General features: G+C 39.1%; 2 protein-coding genes across 2 annotated transcripts in view; both read left to right on the top strand.

The window, feature by feature from the left end:
* Positions 1-3,950: 3,950 nt before the first annotated feature.
* LOC104816733 (non-functional NADPH-dependent codeinone reductase 2-like) lies at positions 3,951-6,145 on the top strand. The gene is made up of 4 exons (XM_010545666.2): positions 3,951-4,321; positions 4,757-4,994; positions 5,126-5,305; positions 5,674-6,145. Exons 1-4 carry the CDS (start codon positions 3,957-3,959, stop codon positions 5,899-5,901), a joined length of 1,011 nt encoding a protein of 336 aa, XP_010543968.1. The 5' UTR covers positions 3,951-3,956; the 3' UTR covers positions 5,902-6,145.
* Positions 6,146-13,666: 7,521 nt separating this feature from the next.
* LOC104817062 (formin-like protein 7) overlaps positions 13,667-14,406 on the top strand; it is a 2,866-nt gene continuing 2,126 nt past the window's right edge. The window contains exon 1 of the mRNA XM_010546140.1: positions 13,667-14,401. Within this exon, the coding sequence (XP_010544442.1) occupies positions 13,685-14,401 (717 nt within the window). The 5' untranslated portion in view covers positions 13,667-13,684. The remainder of the gene's footprint in view (positions 14,402-14,406) is intronic.

Raw genomic sequence — 14,406 nt, 5'->3', positions numbered from 1 at the left:
ATATATATATATATTATAACGTTAATTAAAGAGACGATTAAGAGGCTAATAGTATATTAACAATAATGACAAAAGTCAAAGAAGGATGGGAGAAGAGAAAACAATAAATAAATAATTATCTTACTGTGCTTGCAAACGCATATCCATCATTGTTTAAAAAAAGAGTTAGTGGATTTATGTATTTGTATGGTTGTACACGAGAATATATGTTTATCGATAACAATACCGTTCAAACGATACAACTAACTGTGATGCCATGCTGTATGTATAGAAAAATATATTTCTCTAAACAAATATTTATAAAATATTCAATTTCAGAAATCGATAACTAACGATTTTATTGATGATTTTTTAGATGACACACACACGCGTATATAGATATATACTATATATGTGTGTGTATATATATGTCAATCTTTATTATCAGATCAAATTAATGGAGATTAGATGTTTTAAGAGAGATTGATTATATATTCTAATAGTAATAATAGTTTTAGAAATGTCCCATCAAATAAAGATGTCTAAATGATACTCCTCTATAGAATGGGGTGGTCATGGAGCATGGATTGAAACCCCTTTGTAATTATCTAATTGCTTCCACCTAAACCAAATCTTATTTGTTTATTCTATTTGCTTGCAGAGCAAAATTTGGAAAGCATTATAATTAATAGTAGCTTTTACAAGCTTTGTTAGCTTCTTTTCCCCATGAATCAAGCAACGCCCCAAATAAAACTTATATCTTGGTTTTATATATATATATATATATATATAAAGAATAAGCCTATCTTGACCATGTTTAATAAATGCTTATTAAAATATTAAATTAGAGGAAGGGTTAGTTGCCAAATGAAGGAAATACAAGAAGTGGGCAATGATGCAAGCATCTATACTTTATACTTAAAAATATATATATAATAACATGTCTATTCTTCAAAAACAAGATCTTGGGCAGATCTTCATAAAGCATGAAAAAGCCAATATTTTATACTAAAAGAAAAAAAAATGGGAACAATTTATATTATTCAATTTTCAGGTGGTGAATCAAGTCATCCGCTGATGTTATTTTATTACAAATAATCATAACAATCAAATGGAATTTTTATTTGGACAGTTGTACTAATGGGGACCCAACTGCTTTTGTAGCATAAGAGACATTATCAAGAAACATATTTGTTGTGTCATGTTATTTTATATATACATATATATAGTTTTCATTTAACCTAAGATCTCTAATTGGTGGACTTCTTCCCATCAGTTGACGTCTCATGCTCATCAAAGTTCTTTTAAAAAACAAAAACAAAAATCTTCACTCTGTTATGAAATCGGAAGAAATATTAATGATCCCGGATATTAAATCGTTAACTATAATCAAAAAACTGTATTTTAGGAGAATAGAGAAGAATGTATTTCTTATTACTCTCTCTCTCTTAAAAGTGTACAAATTGAGAAACCTAAATGATCTATTTATAGAAATTCCGAAGTTACTATTCACGTATACGGTCGGTGTGAACAGTAACCGTATATATAAACAGTAAGCCAGTATGAACAGTAACGGTGGGCTCCACCATAAATATATTTTATTTATAACCCTCTCTATATTTTTCTGATTATTGGTTATTTTTTTGGTTTAAATTATTGGTTATTTTTAAATTCCACTAATCAATCTTTTTCCAATTTCACTTTATTTCAACATGGAAGAAAGGAATTCCAAATAAGCATACTCTTATCTATCATCTACATATATCTTGTGGAGGCTACCAAGTGGGTGGGTTGGTTTAATAATTTTGTTGAGTTTATATTTGTATATTTATATATGTATTTTTTTTGTAATTTTAATATAAAAATAAAAATTATATCCTAAAAATCAACTACTATATATATTATAACAATTATTAGAATTATTTCATTTATTTATTTATTTTCATTTTGTACCCTTATTAAATCTATATTTGTAAGAAATTAATAAACGTATATTAATATATCCATGGTGAACATTATTTATGTATTCTCCTGTACACATCATGTAAGTTGTCCATTCTAAGCACTCAAAACTAGAAATATAACAACTCATCTTAGCTTGTAAGTTGATAAATTCCTAATCCCATCATCATGATTTTTCCTTATTAAATCTATATTTGTAAGAAATTAATAAACGTATATTAATATATCCATGGTGAACATTATTTATGTATTCTCCTGTACACATCATGTAAGTTGTCCATTCTAAGCACTCAAAACTAGAAATATAACAACTCATCTTAGCTTGTAAGTTGATAAATTCCTAATCCCATCATCATGATTTTTAGAGTTTTACGTCTATATTCTAAAACACGATTTAATTAATTAATTAATTATATATATATATATATATATATATATATATATTAGAAGTCTTGTGCTTTTAGAACCCTATAATTATATATTAGAATCATTTTATTTTCAAATGAACTATATTAATGGTTTGGCGATTCAACGATATATGTTCGGACGTAATATGATATCTTTGTAGAGATTATTAAAAAGGAGCAAAGTAGTGACTAGAAATAAAATACATGAATGGGATAATATCATACTATATTATAGTCGATCAATTAAATCTTAAATCATTTGATTTCGTTCACATTATTTTTACGTGGAAGATAATATATATTAGAATATCTAAATGTGGCCCCGCTATCGTTTGATCAAATGCTCGCTTTTCTTCTAGATGACTCCAAAACCGCTTTAATCTAATAATTTAATCAATTATTTATATAATATGTCTTTAAGCAAGATTGACAAATTTTGAGGGGGGGGGGTGGTGTTGTTATGAAACTTAATAATTAAAGACCCAAAAAATTGTCTGCTTTATGCGGACCAAATGAAGGTATATAGTAATCTTTTTTCTTTGATAAAGAAGTATATAGTAATCTTATAAAACCCTAAGATGATATTATCTTTTATTTACTATTTTCGTATACGTTTGCGCCCATTAGAACTCGAATTATATGCGTAAATATTTCCATGCGCATCACACAAAAGTGAGACAACACATATAAAATTAAGTATAGAACATGCCCTTTGTGTGAATATATATATATATATATATATAATATAGGTTGTAGTATCATGTGCTTACAAAATTTATTTAAGATTGAGTGACTCAATTGGTAAAAAATGAACAAAGTTTTTTTTAATCTAGGTTTTAAATCGGGTAATCTCCATTTGGAAAGAGATTTTTATATAGATTTTTTCGGTTTTTTTAGAGAGATAATTGATTCAAAAGTTGGTGAACTTTCAGACTAAAAAAATAAGAATTTTATAAGTAATGTTATATGGTGTGGTTTCTAAAATAATTTGAAAACAAACCACAAATTACACATTTTTTAAAATAAATGGGAGTTTATATTTATATTATGATTTTTACTAGTAATTGCTTCATAGTATTGGACCGGACGAAGCAGTACAAGATTGACTGAAATCCAGCCGTCTCATGCATGACCAATACAAAACTCTATCCATTCTTCAATATTATACGAATTACGTTGCGACATTTTCATTTTTTAACCGCAAGTGGTAATTTATATTCCAATAAAAATATAATTTTATAACATTTGATTTGACGCAATGCAGCCATAGCACACCGAATTTATTATCGCACGTACGTGTACCCTAACCTTATCCTGTTACTCCATTTTGGAAATTCACTGATATTCATCTTTCATACAATTATTTTGGAGTTTTGTAAGCCTTCCATTCATTTTGCTTCAATCTTCACAGGTTAGAAAAAACTCTTGATGTACGAATTTTTTTCGTTTAATATATACACAACCTTTAATATAAATATAATTATTTATAATAAGATTATAATATAAAGAACTTGATTATAATAAGATTATGACGGTCCACATCGAATTGGGCCTCGAAACTGAATTCGTAAGCCGAATCCTTTGTTTGGAGACTTGCACTGTTCGAATATGTGTGTGATAGTAATGAAGTATTCCGTCCTCGTCAAACCAATGTCTCCTCCTGTCAAGATCCCAACGCTGTCGATCGGCTCCGATCACCACCGGATACCGGTGATTGGCTTCGGCACCGCCGCGTCTGCTCCTCCGGATCCGGCGGAGCTGAAGCTGGCGGTGATCGACGCCGTCAAGCTCGGATACCGCCACTTCGACACGTCTCCCAGGTACCAGACGGAGGAGCCACTCGGCGAAGCCCTGTCGGAGGCGATCTCCTCCGGCTTGGTCGGATCCAGGGATGAGCTCTTCGTCACTTCCAAGCTCTGGTGCGCCGACGCCCATCGCGGCCTCGTCGTCCCTGCGATCAGGCGAAGTTTGCAGTAAGCTTTTGAGTCTCTCTTCTTTTAGGGATTTTCATTAGAGGGTTATTAGAGAAACGTCTGATCTGGAAGACTCTGCAATCAGTTTTGTTCTTTGAGAATGATGAACTCTTGTGAAGTCGATGATCTCCTTGCTTGTGACTTGGTTCTGATTGTGAATAGATGGATAGTGAATCTTTGGGGTGTGAATACGCACAGATGAATCTCGGTTTTCAAAGAGTTATGCTAAAGTCCACTAGAACAGAGTGAATTTCAATGTTCTGAATTCGTGGACAAGTTCAAGTTCAGAACAATCACTGGTTAATTTCTTGTTCATTACTTGATGATATATCCTGCTGCTTGCTTGGTTAACTGATCTGGAGTATCTGATACATTCTGGTGACAAAACCTCTCATAACCTTATGTAGTGTGTCTCCTATAACACCCTTTCTGCAGAAAACTTAGACTGGACTATCTCGACCTATATCTGGTTCATTGGCCGGTGGCCTCGAAACCGGGCAAGTACAACTTTCCTATTGAAGAATTCATGCCGTTTGATTTTGAAGCAGTTTGGTCTGAAATGGAGGAATGCAAGAGACTCGGGCTTGCAAAGTGTATTGGAGTGAGCAATTTCTCATGCAAGAAGCTTCAACACATCCTCTCCGTCGCCAAAATCCCGCCTTGCATTAATCAAGTAAGCCAAATTCTAAGTTATGAAACCGAACTCCATTTCTTGTAAAAAGGGGAGTAGCCGATGGAGTTGCATTCAGCTTTCTTTGACTAGGAGAGATTGTATTGAGTTGTGACAGTATGTTTGTGTGAAAGGTGGAGATGAGCCCTGTTTGGCAACAGAGAAAGCTGAGAGAGCTCTGTGAATCGAACGGCATTGTTTTGACGGCTTATTCGGTGTTGGGATCAAGAGGGGCGTTCTGGGGAACTGACAAAGTCATGGAGTCTGATGTTCTGAAAGAGATAGCCAAGTCCAAGGGAAAGACAGTGGCTCAGGTATCCAAACTAAATATAAATTTAGAACAAAAAAAAATCAGGAATTTGGAGAAACAGAGAAGCTAAAACTTGTAAGAAATAATGTTTTGTCAAATGATACCATTTTATTCTCCTTTTCCATTTTTTGCTATAGAAAAAGGTTTTGTGAGGTAAAAGAAAATGAAAGTTCTCACTATGAATCATGTTTTCGCATGTAGACTTGCTGAACAAACCGAATTTCCAAAAACTTGCCTCTTCTGGTACTCAAATATGGCTCGTTATTTTGCGAAAAGCTCATTTTTTTCTCATCTTTTCTTTTGGTCATTTTTCCTGTGAGCTTTTGTTGCAATGTTGAAACTCCGGTTTAGGGGATGATAAAATTGTGACAGGTGAGCTTGAGATGGGCATACGAGCAAGGAGTGAGCATGGTGGTGAAGAGCTTCAACAGAGAGAGATTAGAAGAGAATCTGCATATATTCGAATGGTCACTTACAAAAGACGAGAACCAGAGGATCGCAACGCAGATCCCGCAGCGCAGAGTCGTTCTTGGCGAACCTTACATCTCTCCCAAAGGCACCATCAAATCCGTGGAGGAAATGTGGGATGGTGAGTTCTGAACATTCTGATTAAGTTTCCGATTCAGACAGTTTGCGTCACTGAAGAATGGATTTTCATTACCTGGTTTTGAAAGTTCATGTTTAGATTGAGCCATTTTGGAAAGTTCTCACTTTTCAACTTCTAGATCTTTTTGGTTTCTCATATCCCATCCAGACAGATTGGAAATTTCCAAAAGTTCATCTCTTGCAAACTTTCGCGTTTTGGAAAAAAGCTTAAATGGGTTTTTTTCCCACACATTTTGAAGTTGTGATTTTTATTTATTTTCCATATTTTCTTACAAATAGGGAAAAAAATTTCCCCACTGATGTGACATGGGTGGGGTTCCTGAGAGGGGGTTTTGGATTTGATATTTGAGTTTTGCCGAATTTAACTTTGTTTGGTATTGGATAATTAAACCTTTCCTTAAATCGTAGGAACTTAATTCGGTCCGGGGTTTGGATTGCTTTGCCGTAGAAAGGTTATAATTAGGGACGGGTGTTTCGGGATTCGGTTCGAAATTTTAGCAATTCGTTTCGGGAATGATTTTTTCAATATTCTAAAATTTTATTCCAAATTAATACCGTATATTATTCAGTTCTGGGTTCGGTTTCGGTTTTGTTAAAAAAAATTAGATTTTCTTAAGAAATTTTTTTGTTTTTCGGGAATTTTATACAGTTCGGTTCGGTTTAGAGAAATTCGGTTCTACAAAAATATGCTGTTTGAGAATTTTAAAGGGTAAGGTTTGTGAAAAATACCGAAATTTTCAGTTCGGTAGGGAGAACCAAACTGTGGAATAATTATAATGTTTAAAATTAAACGTTTTGTACCCGTGTAATGCAACAGGAAATCTAATAATGTTCCAATTGCAATGGGCTTGGCCTTTGACTATGAATTTATGGACTTCTTAGGTAATACTAATATTACGTTTATTTTGTTAGAGGCCTTTTTTAAATTGTTTTAAAATTCTCATAAAAAAAAAGAAAAGAAAATTCAGTCGTCTACTAAATCAATTGGAAACGATAACCATTCACAATTTTAAAATGAATAAAAAAATGTATTGAACAAAAACCGTGACCTCTAAAATTACTAAAATATAGAAAATTAATGTCTATATGAACTGCAGCACCAGAAATTGCAACATGTTCATGTTTTTGTTTTAACTCTGGTTAGAATTCGGGCGAGGGGCACGACTGAGGGGGCAGAGAGCAATGGGGCAAGACGTGGAAGGGAGACGCCGAGGGGCGAGAGACAAACACGAGGCGAAAGCAGAGTAGGGCGAGGGGTAGTGTACGTGTTAATTTTTTTTAAAAGAAAAATCATGAAAAAATATCTCAAACTTTTTAATTTTGTCAAAAAAAACTTGAACTCTTTTTTTTTTCAAATAAACCCCTAACTCGTTCTTTATATTGAAAAAAATCTGAATTTTATAAAATTTATCATTTTTTAAAATTTTAAATCCAACTGCTGATATGTTAATTTATAACTTTGACAGAAACGTATACACGTCATCATTCAAATCACAAATTGACATATATAATATTGGCATATCTCGTCATCGATTGAATAAAAAAAGATAACATTTATAAAATTCGAGGTTTTATTTAGTAAAAAATAAAGTTCAATTTTTTTTCTTGAAAAAATAAAAAGTTTGGATATTTTTTAAAAAAAATTCAAAAGCAACAATTTCAACAAAGGATACATCGATTTTGGTTCGTTTTCGTCTCCTCGCTTCTCCCCGACCCCACCTCATCTTCTCCGTCTCCACCACATTTGCTTTCGCAGGTAGCCGAGTTCTTCCTACACCTTGCGGATCATCCACATTTACAATTCGCATATTTCGACGTCGCTTCAGGCGAACACTTCACGTGTAATACGCATTATATTAAAAGAATTATTGTTACATAAAAAGAAAATCCTCCTCCCTCTCTCTACCTTTCCCTTTTCCATTCTCACCCAAAAATCCCTAATCGACTGCATCTTCTTCGTCGATCCCGGCCGGCGCCGTCGCTGGCCGGCCATCACTAGCTCCCGAATGCCTCCTCAGCTTCGGTCCAGCTCAGTTCCACCCAAATCGACCCAATCAAAATGTCTCCAATCCATTCTCCCTCCACCACCTCCTTCACACCTCCCCTGACCTTCGGCTCGTCCCACTGACGCGGAGCTCTTTCCCGCTGCTCCTCTCTGCCCTCCTCGATAACTCGAGCAATGGCACCATCATCTTCACTAGGCAAGCGCCGGGTGTTGCCCCGCACCATAGCGGATTCCTCTGCTCCGATTCCACAAACGAGCTCAGCAACAACTGTCATACCATCTTCTCCTTCCCAACCAACGGATGGAGGCCATATAAACCCAGGCTCAACCTGGAGCAAAATCCTGCAATCTTCACTCCGAACTCTGAAGAAGACAGGTAATCCAACAATACTTCCTTCGGGTGTTCCCTCCGTCGATATCCCGACTGAATCTCTGACAAACTCAGCAGCCGAGTGGAAGGATTTTCTTCTCGGACAGTTTTATGGAATCCCGCCCTCGATTGGTAGAGTTATAGGCTTGGTTAATGCCTTGTGGCCGAGGAAAAAAGCCAAAGTAAAGGTCCAAGATCTAGGGAAAGGCACTTTCTTGTTTAAAATGCCAGACGAACCAACAAAGTTACATGCGCTAGGCCAGAATATATGGTATGTGGGCTCCTGCCCCATGTTTGTGTCGCCGTGGACTCCAAACCATAATCCATCCAAACCTCCACTCACGTCGGTGCCGACCTGGGTATCATTTAACCAGGTTCCGTACCAGTTATTCACAAATGACGGGTTGAGTAGAATTGCTACATGCATTGGAGATCCTCTCTATCTTGATCGTGCAACAACCAATAAAGAGAATGTAAACGCAGCAGCGAGGATCTATATTGAGATTAACCTCCAGAAGGCATTACCCAAGGAGATCAATGTCAACCTCCCATTGGGTGAATCGCGCTCTATTCTCGTCAACTACGATTGGCTTCCTCCCAATTGTAGTGTCTGTAGAGAAGTCGGTCATACAGGATCTCATTGCTACCGAAATCCGGAGGCCAAGCAGCCTGTCAAAGGTCCGAGTGCTCACTCTCGACGTGGTCGACCGGTTGCCGGTAGGTTGGAACGGTCTAATCCACCAACCCTGGAAACTGATCACTCTGACCAGATCAGTAGTAAGCATCAACCTCAGGCTCAGCTTGTTCCGGAAGTCTCTCCCACTAGTCAGTCTCAATCTCTTGGCTCGACCCTACCTGATTCTGTTGATCAACCCATGAAGGAACCAGACCCTATAGTCCACCCTATGGACTCTGATGACTCGCTCTGTGATCCTATCTCTGTTTCTGATCTCCATTCGCAGACGACTATGGCACCTCCATCAGCCATCCAAGCAGCTCAGATTACTAATACCTCTACCCCCAAGCCAGATTCTCAGCCTCCACCCGCACAATCTACGGCGAGGAAAAAGGAGAAAGGGAAAGGCAAAGGGAATGGAGGTGGTCGAAAGGCCACGCCGATCGCCTAATTCAACAAGGGACCCATGTTTTTTGTTCGAAACGTAAGAGGTATAAATGCTAGTCGGAAACGGGTTTTACTTCGCAAGTGGATTTTGGACAATAAATTACTAGCGGGAGGTATTATCGAGAGTCATATCAGAAAGGAGAATGAAGTTAGGATCCGAACAGCCATTCCCCCGGACTGGCGATTTTATTGCAATCATGAAGATGATAATTCAGGCAGAATATGGATAGTCTGGCACCCCTCGGTGAGTGTTTTGATTTATGAATCATCGGCGCAGGCAGTAACTTGCAGAGTTCAGATGCTAAGGGACACTATAACCTTCACTGCTACAGTGGTTTATGGGAAAAATCAGCCGCAAGACAGAATAAGCCTCTGGACTACTCTTTGCAACCTTAGTGCTTACCCTCCCCTTGTAAGATCTCCTTGGCTAGTGGTGGGAGATTTTAATCAACCACTCAAGTTGACTGAAAGATCAGATTATCCATCATACTTCCCTCAAACACAGGGCATGGAAGCAATGGAGCACTGTATGTCAGAGACGGGGCTGACAGACATAGAGTGCAAGGGGCTATTCTTCACATGGTATAACAACCAAACTTTATCCCCTTTGGCGGTGAAATTAGACAGAGCATTGGCAAATGTGATGTGGAAAAATGATTTCCCGACCACGTATGCTGAATTTCAACCTCCGGGTTGGTCTGATCATGCGGCGTGTGTGGTGCATTTTCCCCGAACTCTCCCACAGGTGCGCCGACCTTTCAAATACTTCCATCATGTTGCAACTCACCCCCTGTTTAAGCAGGTTATTGCATAAAATTGGACAGCAGCTTTTATCACTGGTTCCCGACAATTTAAGTTGTGTAAAGCTCTTAAGTTCTTGAAGCCCTCTTTGAGGAGACTAAACTCAGAGCATTTCAGTAATATTTCGGCCCGCACTGCACGGGAATATCGTAAACTCAAGGATCTTCAAAAGCAGGCCTTCTCGGACCCCGGTATAGTCATTGCTGAGGCTGAGAGGAAGCAAAGGAAACTTTGGGTTGAACTTTCAAGGGCTGAGGAAATTTTCTACCTTCAGAAATCCCGAATCAAGTGGTTGCGGGAAGGGGACCGTAACTCTAGCTACTTCCATAAGGTAGCTAAAGCCCGAGTTTCCCGAAACCACATCCACTACCTGATGGACGATCAGGGGAATAAACTGTCATCGCTGGACGAGTTGAAATCACATGCTGTGGAATTTTTCTGCTCTTTGATTGGGACAAGGAATCAGTTGGTGCAAGTTTCCTCAGTGAGTGACCTCCAGCATATCCTTACCCCTCAGATTGGTACTTGGAATTCGGACTCTCTCTTACAAATTCCTTCAGCGGAGGAAATAATTCTGACGTTGCGGAGGATGCCAAATAGAAAGACCCCGGGGCCAGACGGCTTTGGTAAGGAGTTCTACTTGGATGCTTGGGACTCGGTTGGAAATGACTTGATTGCTGCGGTGCAGGAATTCTTCAGGTCTGGGAAAATGCTAGGGCAGATGAATTCAACAGCCATAGTATTGATTCCGAAAACGCTGACAGCTGACTCCTTAAAAGACTACAGGCCAATAAGTCTGTGTAACTTGCCATACAAGATTATTTCGACGATTCTGGCTTCCCGGCTAAAACCTATGCTGCAAGCGATAATATCTCCCAACCAAGCAGCCTTCTTGGAAGGGAGATTGATGATGGATAATATTCTTCTGGCTTTGGAATTGGTTAGAGATTATAACCGCAATATTCAGCCCTGCAGCGCGATGTTAAAAATAGACATCCGGAAAGCCTTTGACTCACTTCATTGGGAGTTTATCATTAACATCCTTAAGGCGCTACAGTTGCCTCCTAAGTTTATTCGATGGATTGAAAGCTACATCACAACAACCAGCTTCTCTATTTCGATTAATGGTGAGCTTACGGGTTTCTTCCGCGGTATGAGAGGATTGCGACAAGGTGACCCTCTGTCCCCATATTTGTTCATATTAGCAGTGGACATTTATTCGAGAATGTTGGATAATGCAGCGAGGGCCAATAGGATTCGACTTCACCCAAAATGCAAGGACCCTATGATTACCCACCTTGTATTTGCCGACGATATCATGATATTCACAGAAGCAGACAGTCGCTCTTTGGAGGAAATCAGGGATGTCACTACATCTTTTGGAATGATGTCCGGGCTCTTCATTAATCAAGAAAAATCTGAGATCTTCTTTAGTGGTGGTTCGACAACAGATAGGGAGACATTGCTACAGATTTCCGGGATGTCACCGGGCACACTACCGATTCGTTATCTAGGGGTCCCTCTCAGCCCCTGGCGCCTATCTAGCTCTGATTTTCTCCCGCTTATTGACAAGATCAAAGGCAAGGTGTCAAGTTGGACAACTAAGTTTCTATCGGCTGCTGGAAAAATCCAACTGGTTGTGTCGGTTATTTATGGCTTGGTTAACTCATGGTGCGGTGTTTTTATGCTTCCTAAGTGTGTGACAAAGAAGATTGACAGTATTTGCTCTGAGTTTCTATGGAAGAAATCTGAAGCGAACTCCTACTCATCTCGAGTTTCTTGGGAAACTATTTGTTCTCCTAAGAAGGAAGGTGGCCTTGGCATTAGGAGACTACAAGATATTAACATGGTATTTCGTCTAAAGCAGGTATGGTCCATATTCTCCAAGAAACAATCTTTATGGGTTGCATGGCTGTTGAAGAATTCATTGAGACTTAGAGGATATTGGGATACGCGCCCGAGTGCGAGACACTCATGGACTCTACGAAAACTCCTAACTCTCAAAGAATTGGTGAAGACTTTCTTGAGACAACAGTTGGGAGATGGAAATGAGGCAAGCTTTTGGCATGACTCCTGGACTCCTCTGGGACCATTGCTTGATTATGTTGGAGACAATGGTCCTTCATTGTTATGTATTGCGAGGAAAGCTACGGTTAAGGCAGCTTGTAAGGACGGCAATTGGCATTTGCCGGGAGCACGAAATGATCGCATTCAGCAGGTACAGACTATCCTTTCTGCTATCACTCCTCCATCAGATAGCAAAGGACCTGATATCCCTCTTTGGAGGCAATCTGATGGCTCTTATAAGCCAAACTTCAACTCGTCCTCCACCTGGAACCTTGTTCGACAGGCAGGTACACTCGTGTCATGGTTCGGGGTGATTTGGTTTAAGTTAACAACTCCGAGGCTTGCATTTATACAATGGGAAGCCTGTCGTGAGAGACTTCCAACCAGAGATCGGTTGTTGCGATGGGGTCTATTGAGCTCAGCCACCTGTATTCTATGTGAGACTGCAGATGAGACACATAATCACCTCTTTTTTGGTTGTGAGTACAGTTCGGAGGTGTGGCGTCCAATGGCTAGGAGAATATGGGCCAACCCTCCGATCACACTCTCTGAATGTGTATTGTGGATCACAGACCCCGCACACGAAGAAACACACAATCGTCGTCTTATAGCGAAGACTCTACTACAGGTTGCAGTGGAGGCCATATGGAAGGAACGCAATCAACGGTTATTTCGCAACCGATCCAATACGGTGGCGATTACCCGTCTTAAGATTGATAGACGCATAAGGAATATTTTCTTGACTGCTGCTGGCCGATGCCGGATCACAACTTCATCTCCCCTCCAAGATTGGTATTATCTCGAGATTATCTCCCGCTAAATCGTCTACCTAAGTTAAATCATTGTATACCCAATTATGGGTCTTTTGTATACCACTTGTCATGGGTCCCTTATTCTGTTTTCGAACAAAAACTTATCTGTAAAGTTTTGATATAATTAATACGATTCACATTTTAATCAAAAAAAAAATTATTGTTACATAATACATATTTTAAAATAAAATAACACAATTTGTTACTAATAATTTAAATCTACAAAAAAAAAAAGACAAGATGAAGTCAAACGCGGAGCCGCAGAGTTGGATCAAATCGGTCAAATAATTCCGAATCCTGCAAGAAATTTTAACACGGGATTAGGTCAACGTTAACCACCACAGTTGATTACAGTAATCAAATGAACAATTTATCATTAATTAAATACATAATCATTATTATAATTAATGACTCTCTGTCATTGGAATGGAATCCATACGTCTTCGTGGTTGTCATGTTCCTCGCGGATCATTACATACACACGTACATACACACGACACATCTTTCAGCTTTCTTCGAATCTCAGAGTTCGCGGGGAAAACAACCGAAATCTTTTGGTTCCCGGCGATTCCTACCTCCGGTGAACTACCACGACTGCCATGTCGTTCCTCTTCCGTAAGAACGGTAGCTCGCGGCGGAAGATCAGAGACAAGCTTAGTGGTCGGAACTCCGACAAGAGAAAAGACGATAGGTTTCACGGCGAAGGCGGCGGATCCGGATCGCCGTCGCGGCCACCACCTCCTTCGCCGTGGGGGTTCTTATTTCCCGACGATTTCGTTCGGATCGACGGGAACCTGAAGGCGGTTATCGTTGAAGACAACGGATTGGATGTGATTTACTGGAGAAGACTTCTGGAGCTCGATAACGGCGGGAAAATTAGAAACCCTAGAACGAGAAACGACGGTAGAAATCGACTGATAGGAACAGGAGAACGAGATGAACGGGAAGAAGAAGGAGAAGAAGAGGAAGACGAAGAGGAAGGAGAGATCGATGCGGGTCTGTACAGAAGATCACGTCGTCGAGACAAGAGAAATGCATCGATGGAAGAGGATTTTTCGTTCCACACAAGAAAATCTAGGTCGTCTTCTTCGGGTGGGGAGAGTCGAGGTTATAACGATGGAAGACGATATTCTTCTTCTGCTTCTGCATCGCCGTCGATGGCTTCTACAAGCACCATAGATAACTATGGTGCCATTGGGAATTCCAAATCGAGCTCTCAAACTGCGAACTTCACTCCGCCGTCGCCGCCAACCCAGAACAGCGCCGGTCCTTCGCCACCACTTCCTCTTCCTCCGTATCAAGCCACGACGGCGGCGGCTGG

Source organism: Tarenaya hassleriana, unplaced genomic scaffold (assembly GCF_000463585.1).
Source record: "Tarenaya hassleriana unplaced genomic scaffold, ASM46358v1 Cleome26, whole genome shotgun sequence".
In the NCBI taxonomy this organism is placed as follows: domain Eukaryota; kingdom Viridiplantae; phylum Streptophyta; class Magnoliopsida; order Brassicales; family Cleomaceae; genus Tarenaya; species Tarenaya hassleriana.
This window is presented reverse-complemented; position numbering and strand designations above follow the sequence as displayed.